Below are 9,023 nucleotides of genomic sequence, written 5' to 3' on the forward strand. Positions count from 1 at the left end.
CTTTTATCACAACAATGTATTGACCTATGTTTCTTACCAACCATTGGAGTTTAGATTTTAATCTTTTGATCATTAAATTCTTGAACTCATTTTGAAACAAAAGCCACATTTTGTAATTATCCTCTAATATATTTTACCTAATTTTTTTTTTATTTCTCATATATAATATAAGTATAATTTTATATTTTAAATATTTTATATGAAATCTATAATCCGATCACTTGTTCTATTGGTCTAATTATTGAACTATTGATCCAAGGCTTTTTCAATGTCTAATATGTATTGGATAATTATCATTTAGAAAAAAAGTTTTTAAATTTTAAAAATAAAAAAAATATATATTATATTAAACTACAGACAAGATTGATTGAAATATGAAATCCATCACCTATATAATAATATGCTAACCATTAGGATATGCCAATGAATCCATCATTTAGGAACAAATTTGTTATCTTTAATTTTATAAAATTTTCTAATCACTATACCATGATAACATAATCTCCTTCTTTATCTCTTTCGCACGTTTTATCTTTGAAACCAAAGTGTGGATAGCCTTCTCTTCAACTCTTAGCTTCTTTGATGACTTCAATCACAAAGATCCATATAGATGATAAAATCATAAGAATAAGACAATATAAGAATGTCACTTTGAGGCTCCCTTTTCCTAAGAGGATAATTGAGGATTAGATGTCATTTTCTTAGAGCTGGTTTTCACGAAACATGAGGAAGTATATATATGATGGCCATCCCTCCACCAATATTTCCAAAACCACAAAACTGGCGTAGATTAACGAAGCAAAAACAATAAATCATGTATGTAGCCTTAAAAAACACTTTGATAACTAGTGCAAAATTCTATCCTTGTCCCCATGTAGTTGTTGGTTTTGGTTTTTGTTTTCCTTCTCGAGGAAGCATTTTTTTAATTTGAGTTTTGCCATCTTTCTTTTTTTTTCTCTTCCACAATCATAAGTGTTGACATGTTAAAAGTAGACAATAAATCTTGCATTTTAATGCTCAAATCATACAGTAAATAAATCTTGCAATGATATTTTGTAAAATATCATACAGTAAATGATATTTTCATTTGACATTTGAAGGTATTGGTTAGCTTATCTAGTAAATTTTAACATATTTTTATAAACTCTCAAGAATCTTACTTTCATCACTTATCCTTTATATATATATATATATATATATATATCCACATAATAAGTTAGGAGTTTGAATCATGTTAGTGTTCTTAGATCAAGAATAAAAATTAGTTTTTTAATTAAAATGATGACATGGAAAGGTGAAAGAAGCTAAATTGAGTTAGAAATAAAAAATTCGAATAGACATACAAAATACTAAAGATATAATAAAGCTACATATAAGAGAATCAAAGACACTCAATACCAACAACTAAATAGATTAGAAGGATATATTAGAGAAGTTGACGATGGAACTCAAACAAAATAAAGAAAATAGAATATAATAAATCATTAAAAAATTTAAAAGATCAATCAAAAACTATTATGTGATCACACGTTACGTGTATGCGAGACAATATGTATTACACGTTACGTGCGATCGATAAAATGATAAAAAAATATCTTAATGTTATACCACGGAGAGATAAGAGACATATCTCTTGAAATAAAATGAAAAAAAATAAAATAATAACTTATGAATTTTTCTTAATAAATGCCCTGATGTTATATCAAAACATAGATTCTATTCGAAGATACAGAAAATCTTCCATAAGATAACAACAATGCAATCTTTTCTCTAAAGTTACTTTTGATTTATCTAATAAATTTATTCCTTTTTACACTTTATGACTTTATCTCACCGATTGACATCCACCAACTCGCATTATTTTAATTTAGATAAGTTCAACTAATAAATATTTTTTGAAATTTATGATATACTTAATCTTAGAAAAGAAACTAAATTGATTTTATTGATAATTCTTGGAGGGATCACTCGATCTATTCCCATCACATCATAAACCTAAAAAGGGGGAATCTTTTATTTCCATGTGCGTGTATTCCTCATTCCCCAATTCGATTCACTCTGCCAAAACACGATACTTTTTCGAGTTCCCCTCCCCTTCATCCCTCCACCCGACTCCCCAAAATCCTACCTTTCCCTTTCTCCCGCTCCCTTATGGATCCCAAAGACTCATCGAAGCAGCCACAGCATGTTTCCAGGCTCCCCCAGGAACGCTCCCTCCCACTGTCTCATGAAACTGATGCAGCAGCAGCAGAAAGCAGCGATCTTGTGCCTGCCGCAGCCTCAGAGAGGCACGGGGGATTACAGGTGGTGGCAGCGGAGAAGGATGAGCAGAGGAAGCAGCTTGCGCCCAAGAGGAGCTCCAACAAGGACAGGCATACGAAAGTTGAAGGCAGGGGGAGGAGGATCAGGATGCCGGCCCTCTGCGCCGCCAGGATCTTCCAGCTCACCAGAGAATTAGGCTACAAGTCCGATGGGGAGACCATCCGGTGGCTCCTCCAGCAGGCGGAGCCCGCCATCATCGCCGCCACCGGCACGGGCACCATCCCGGCGTCGGCCCTTGCCTCCGCAGCCGCGGCTGGCCCCACCGGTGCCACCGTCTCCGCAGGCCTCCATCCCAAGTTCGATGAGCTCGGACCCCGGCCTAACCGGGCCATGCTGGGGCCTGCTAGCTTTGGCCGGCCCCTCCACGGTCTTTTGCTGCCGCCTGGTGTGCTGGACTCCGGATTCCTGCAACCTGGTTCGGCCGCCGCTGCAAGTTCCAGTGCGGGCGGCGGCGACACATCGGTGAGCAGCTTGATGCAGAGGATGGGGATTTTGCACGGGCTGGACTTGCCCGACGGCAACACAGGTCCGATGAGCTTCGCGTCGCTGCTGGCCGGACATGGACAGCAACTGCCGGGACTGGAACTCGGGCTATCACAGGATGCCCATTCTGGTGCGCTGAATCCTCAGGCCTTGAACCAATTCTATTCGCAGATTGGGCATGTCATGGGTGCAGCTGGTTCAGCTGGGAGTGGGCAATTGCAACACCAGCAGCAACAACAAGTCTTTTCAGCGGAAGACGATTCACAGGAGTCAGAGTAATGGTTGGAAGAGTTTTGTAGGAAAAATTGCATGCTAATTGTTGGCTTATTTCGTTGGATCATGAAGATGGCCGGGATTGGTAAGTCTCTGTGGCACATGGTGATGGTGGTTTCTTCTGCCTGCTCCTCTCTTCTCTGCAACCTCCATTTGTGGTTTCCCAATTCTGGTGTCACTCTCTCTTTTAGTTCATATGAGTGATTTATGTTATCAGCTTGGGATAGTAACAATATAATATTGGATGTATAGTTTTGCAGTCCAAGGTTGACAGAGCCGGATATACTGTACCGGGATTTCATGTATCATGATGTCAAGGTGTGCAGGTAAGCCATGTTCGATGATCAATTGATCTGCGATTGCCTTGCTCTCTGAGTTGGAAATATCATCATCCATTACACTTATGTCTTGTACCTCTGTTAGGCATGCCGAGTAATTTTCCGTTTTCTATTGATGTTCTGTAAAATATTGCATACACAAAGTCTGGAAATGTTATTTTATCTCTAGTCTTACCATTATTGACTTCAAGCCAGATAATTGACACTGTCTATAGGCATTCTAATTCTCCTCTTTCATATTACTCGATAATTACATGTTTTTATGATAAAATTCTATTTATGTCTATTTTTATTAACTAACTTTTTTTTGGCTTATAGATTTAGGATGTCTTCGTGAATATTGAATCCATTACAAAATTATGTTATTTTTCTTATTTTATGATATGAGAGTTGATTTGTGCTCAAAAATATTGTAGTACCTCAATTAATCTCACATCGGAAGTGGACTAAAATGAAGATTGACCTATAATGATCTGATGGGTGTATTATTGTTAACTTTAGCTTAAACATTTTGAGCTAGCTATTCAGATTCAATAAAATTAATGTGCCAGTTATCTTATGGTATTCGAGCTGACTTTAATATTATTAGAGCACGGTGAGAGGCTTGAGTAGAAAAGGGTTACTCGTGGACTGAGCCAGTTTGTTGAGCCTGAACCACTAACTTAAAATACTTAAGTTGAAGTGAATATTAATACCCATCAAACCCGATCATTGTTCATTTTGAATTGGCTAAGAGTAATATGAACTTGAGAAATTGTAGTTAAAAAAAAAAAAAACACAATGTAGGCCAAAATATCAGTCCACTTATGTTCATCGCACTTCCTACGTGTGTTGTAGATGTGATAGTTGTCATACTGAATTTACAACGTTTTATGTCCAATTTAGTGTGAAACTTCATGATATTATTTAAAATGATTGATATGAAAGGGAAGAAAATAAACTGTTGCACTTTGTGGACATAAATTCCATAAGTGTTAAGATGATTATTGCATCGTGTTGTTGATTCAAGATTTGAATAGGCAAAATCAGGATTCAAATTTGGAAGTGCATAACATGTTGAGAAGATCAGGTTATCTTTGTCAAGTTCATGCACCTCGGTCTTCTTAGTTTTGTCAAATTTATGTCGAGAAGATAATATGTGTCTCAACTTGCAAAATTTCTTAGTTTTGCAGAACCTCAAATTATTGAGTTTAGTATTGTCTATAAATCTAAATGGACTTTAATATATTATCGACATTTTCAATAGTTCAGTTTAGTTTGGCTTTCCCTGATAAAACTCTGTTTTGATACTCTCAAAGCTTTCTATAAGACCTTATGCATACTCACACTTTGTTGTTCAAATATGGTGCTGAGAGACTATTAATTGACATGCTATTTCTTCTGAATCAAGTTTGCATTATTTGCCATGGCTGCAGACATCAAAGCCAGCAGAAGTAAAGTTGGAGTCTGGATTAGAAACAGCACAGACAATTATTATTGCAAGTTACGACAAGGCTTCTTTGCTGTTTGCTGATTCTTAACCTTGCTGCTTCTGGTGGAAGCTAAGAATACATGATGAGTGAAGACCCAGATTATATATAGGCATCAGAACAATCTGCTAATCCAGCTTATATGATTGTGGATAGCTGGCAGATCTCTTTCTAAAATAAATTTAAAGAAGATTGACAGGCCGATCAATTTGCAGCTTCGGAGCCATAGTCTGAGAGTTCATTGGAATCTGTCGTCGACCGACCGTGCCCAGTGGATGATATCCAGTGTGTCCTCCACTGAAGTGGCACCAAGGCAACTCCACCACCTCCTGTTTCATCTCCCTCAAGACCTCCAGAAAGACTTTGATGCCACATGGGAGCTCAATAGGTCCAGTGTTGGGAGTACCCAAACTCCATCTTCGCTGCTTAAAGCTGCATCCTGAAGAGAGGGTGGTTCACGTGCTCTATTCGGATCACAAACTGCTCCCGCTCTCTCTCATGGCCGATGAACACAGTGAAGCACCCCTCCTTTCATTGGCTCACTACGTATTGGCACCACTCCAAGATCTTCAGTATCAGGCCCATTGGCCTCTTCTCTTTGCCATTTTGGAGCTTCCCCATGCAAAGCTTCATACAAAGAATGCACTACTGTGATATGGGCAATATATGAGCAGTTTGTGACTAACCAAATGAGCTTATGTGATCAACCTGTCACAAACTTGATGAAACATGACACTGGCTCTTGGGACTCTCAGGTTACACGTAATTTCTGTAGTGGATCAATCAAGTGGCATAGTGATGAAGCAGATGATGCATAGGTTGTGATGAGGATTTGTCTCAATAGATGGAAACCAAGCTGATAGAAGATGGTGAACAAGAGATGTCAGTGGCACTATATATAGAAGGGGAGGAGGCAAGTGCAGGAAGTGTTGGCTGTGCTGTTCATCACAATTGCGTCCATTTCGGGAGACTTCAGTCACCACATGCATAGCTACTGCGCCAACTGAGCTCATGGCCATCTCCGGGGAGCCAATACCACTGGGGAGAATCCCAATCTTTCCGTCCAAAGAGCGCTTGGAGTACTTCACTACCGTTTACCATGTGTTTGAGAAAATGACACTGTCGCACATCATCTAGAGATCATATTGCTGCACACTTTGGAACAGCCCTTTATACCTAAAGCAACAAGCATGATGTAGAAGTCAACTCTACCTTTCATGTTCTAATCGACGAAACAGTTGATGCTCAATGATTGTTTGGTGAGCAGTAGCCCGAGGCGAAACGCTCCGTGGTGTACGATGAAATGCCTCAATGGCAACCGTTGGAATTGGAAGCGTTGTGTCGCTGCATGGCCAAAGCACAAGGTTGGACTGCGCTCTCTCGGCATTATGTTGCTGATCCAATATGTTAAAGCAATGCTATCAGTGAAACCTTTAGTAGGAAAATGGATTTCTATCCGATTCCATTTTAAACCCGATTCAATATACTCGGAACTTATTAAAGTAGCATCCAATATCTGTGTACTAAACATAGAGGGAAAGGATAGTCGGGTCGGATCACCCGCTAACCCGCTGGGTCGGTTTCGAATCTATGAATTCTGACCCGCTTTCTCACGTCCCCATTGAAATCGCGCTCTTAAACCCTAGTCGCGTATCCGCTCCCCATCTGGTGACCGTCGTTGATGGATCCCATGGCTTCTGACGCCGGCTTTGACGTCGGTGACCGGTCACCTGCGTCTTCTGGGTGGGAATTTGTATGGTAGGTTCTTCATCCCCTCTCTGCTCGTACCGGCTGGGAGACAAAATTGGTTTGATCGGATGCTGTATTCTTCTTCGTGATGCCGTACGGCGGCTCGGTTTCGTCTCAAATTGTGATCTTTTCCTCTCTGTCCTGCGTCTCTCGATGTGTGACATTTTCCGTTAGTTTGTTCTTGGCGTCTTTGCCTGCTCATACATGTATAATTTCATCGCTTGGGGTTTTCGGCTTCAGATTTTGTGATTTTTCAGCGACGGCTCATTTTAGAATTTAGATAGTGGATGGTATTTAACTAATGCTAAAAGGTTACAAATTGGCATTTATGAGTGATATAGGAGTATCTCGGTGGCTGATCCCATAAGAGTGGAAACGAGAATGATTAGGTGGAGGAACAGATGGTAGATGCCAGATAATTTTGCTTTTATTATTTGGATTGGAAAAAGATGTCTTTTTTCAGCCTGCTAAAGTGGTTTTGGTTACCAATGAGCAAGGTGAGGTGAATGTTGTTAATAGTACTACCGTGGATCATAAGAACCTACTATGGGTTGCTACCGTCGGGAAGAATCAAGCACAACAAATATGGAGTTGCATTGTTTTGTTACATTATATTTCAATAAGTGTTTTTAGTAGACCATACCAAAAGTTATTAATCTTAGAGAAAACCAAAGAAGCATTGATGCAAGGCTTGCATGACAACTGATGCGTTGGTAATTCCCTCTCACAAATGAAAATTTTCTTGAGCAAAACCCTTGCTTGTGGATTGGAGTAAATATTGTAGATGCTATAAACATAAAACATTCAGTTAGGAAATTAGCACGATCGAAGCATGCTTGTTATTCTCAACTTGCTTCAGCATTCCTTCAGTACATGCATCATTTGTTTTTGTTGGATTTTTATTACAATTTTTGACCCATACATAATAACATATTTACAGCCTTGTTAATTGTTTGATCCAAAATTTGAAAGTTTCTTTAATTGAAATGGCAGTAGAAAATTTCACCACCTCATTTCACCCAAGAGTTTCTGGGAATATGTGAATGAAGTTTAATAGTTTTGGTTATTTCAGGCTTTTCCTTTTCTTTTAACTTGAACTTGATGTATATACTTGCACATCAATTTCATTTTTATTGTAAATGGTGCCACATCCAGGAATTACCATACCAACATTTTGGTTTGCAGTGACTTTGAAGTTGATTATGGATCAGAGGAGCATGCAAAAATTGTATATGCTACATTAACCGTTGATAAAGAGGTTTGCAGAACTCTTTGTCAATTCCCTGTCAATAATTGTATCCTTAAAGGTGGAAGATAATATATTTATATATATTTATATATTTATATATTTATATAAATATAATATAATATATGGTAGACCGAGACCAGTATACTGGTAACTTTGTTGAACTTGTCTCTTTCGATTCTATTTGCAGCTGCAGCCAGACAAGGTTAAGAGGCAGATGTCCATTTCTGATGGCAAGCTCAAAGTGTAAGTTCACGTCTTTTTTGTTTGAAGATCCCTGTTTATCGTACTTCTTCATTTTCCCCTGTCAATACAGGCACTTTGAAGCAGTGGAGGCTAGGTTTCTGCGTGCATCATTTAGTGCATTTGTGGATCTTATGATTCTTACTACACAAATCATTGAAGAGTACAATTAGTGAGCAGCATTTTAGGAGTGAAAGGGAGCAGAAATATGGCAAGTCGTTGGGTTTGAAATCTTCCTATGTCTTGTATTGTAATTTTATGGAAATCAATTAGTGAGCAGTCAATCATTTTATGTCTGTTCTTGATCAGTAGATACCAGTCAAGACTTCCACAATGTAACTGCTTAATATTTTCTATCTTCTATTAATATCGTCTTCAGCTCACCGCATGATACATCTATCTTTGCATCTAGCTTCAGTTGATTAGTCATGTGTTTATATATGTATAAGATACGCATTTCCTGGTCCTAATATCACCATATAATTGGTTGACCATTCTGGCAGATCACAGAAATGGGCTGGGTTTGATTTTTATTTTTACCTTTAATTTATTTTCTATTGTTTAATATCCAGAACACAGTTCTACAAGTCTTTCACTCAGAATGTGCCAATGATAATCATCTGTATGCCTCTAAGTCTTGTTAGTAATTTCTGTGATGCTTGGTTTTAGGAAACATTTAATATACATTCGTTCAGTACACCTTCCAAATGCTGCATCTAAACTTATCTAAATGAAAACTAAAACCTTGTTGATGTTTAATGCATCAATTCTCATATGACGTGTCACCTTATCGGCTCTATATGTTTATAGTTCTTGTCTAACAAGTAATGCCAATTAATCAAGCAACTCCTAGCAAAAATAGCATGTTATAGAATGTTGTCATGATATATGTTATTGTGA

General features: G+C 38.1%; 1 protein-coding gene across 4 annotated transcripts; it reads left to right on the forward strand.

The window, feature by feature from the left end:
- The first annotated feature begins 2,040 nt into the window (after window positions 1–2,040).
- LOC135605197 (uncharacterized) lies at window positions 2,041–8,506 on the forward strand. 4 transcript variants are annotated; one of them, XM_065094993.1, is made up of 5 exons: window positions 3,117–3,404; window positions 4,832–6,643; window positions 7,820–7,892; window positions 8,071–8,126; window positions 8,197–8,506. In XM_065094993.1, exons 2-5 carry the CDS (start codon window positions 6,567–6,569, stop codon window positions 8,294–8,296), a joined length of 306 nt encoding a protein of 101 aa, XP_064951065.1. In that variant the 5' UTR covers window positions 3,117–3,404; window positions 4,832–6,566; the 3' UTR covers window positions 8,297–8,506. The 4 variants fall into 4 exon arrangements, 1 of the variants encoding a protein (XP_064951065.1); XR_010484389.1 differs by lacking the exons at window positions 7,820–7,892; window positions 8,071–8,126; window positions 8,197–8,506 and having other exon boundaries at window positions 2,041–3,250; window positions 3,331–3,404; window positions 4,832–6,390; XR_010484390.1 differs by lacking the exons at window positions 7,820–7,892; window positions 8,071–8,126; window positions 8,197–8,506 and having other exon boundaries at window positions 2,041–3,163; window positions 3,331–3,404; window positions 4,832–6,390.
- The last annotated feature ends 517 nt before the right edge of the window (window positions 8,507–9,023 follow it).

Source organism: Musa acuminata, chromosome BXJ2-2 (genome assembly GCF_036884655.1).
Source record: "Musa acuminata AAA Group cultivar baxijiao chromosome BXJ2-2, Cavendish_Baxijiao_AAA, whole genome shotgun sequence".
In the NCBI taxonomy this organism is placed as follows: Eukaryota; Viridiplantae; Streptophyta; class Magnoliopsida; order Zingiberales; family Musaceae; genus Musa; species Musa acuminata.

Excerpts from the sequence above, each read along its gene's own strand:
- LOC135605197 (XM_065094993.1), top strand. The coding sequence starts at position 6,567 with ATGGATCCCATGGCTTCTGACGCCGGCTTTGACGTCGGTGACCGGTCA. Across the intron at positions 6,644-7,819 it reads TCTGGGTGGGAATTTGTATG|TGACTTTGAAGTTGATTATG; the intron begins GTAGGTTCTTCA and ends TTTGGTTTGCAG. Across the intron at positions 7,893-8,070 it reads CATTAACCGTTGATAAAGAG|CTGCAGCCAGACAAGGTTAA; the intron begins GTTTGCAGAACT and ends TTCTATTTGCAG.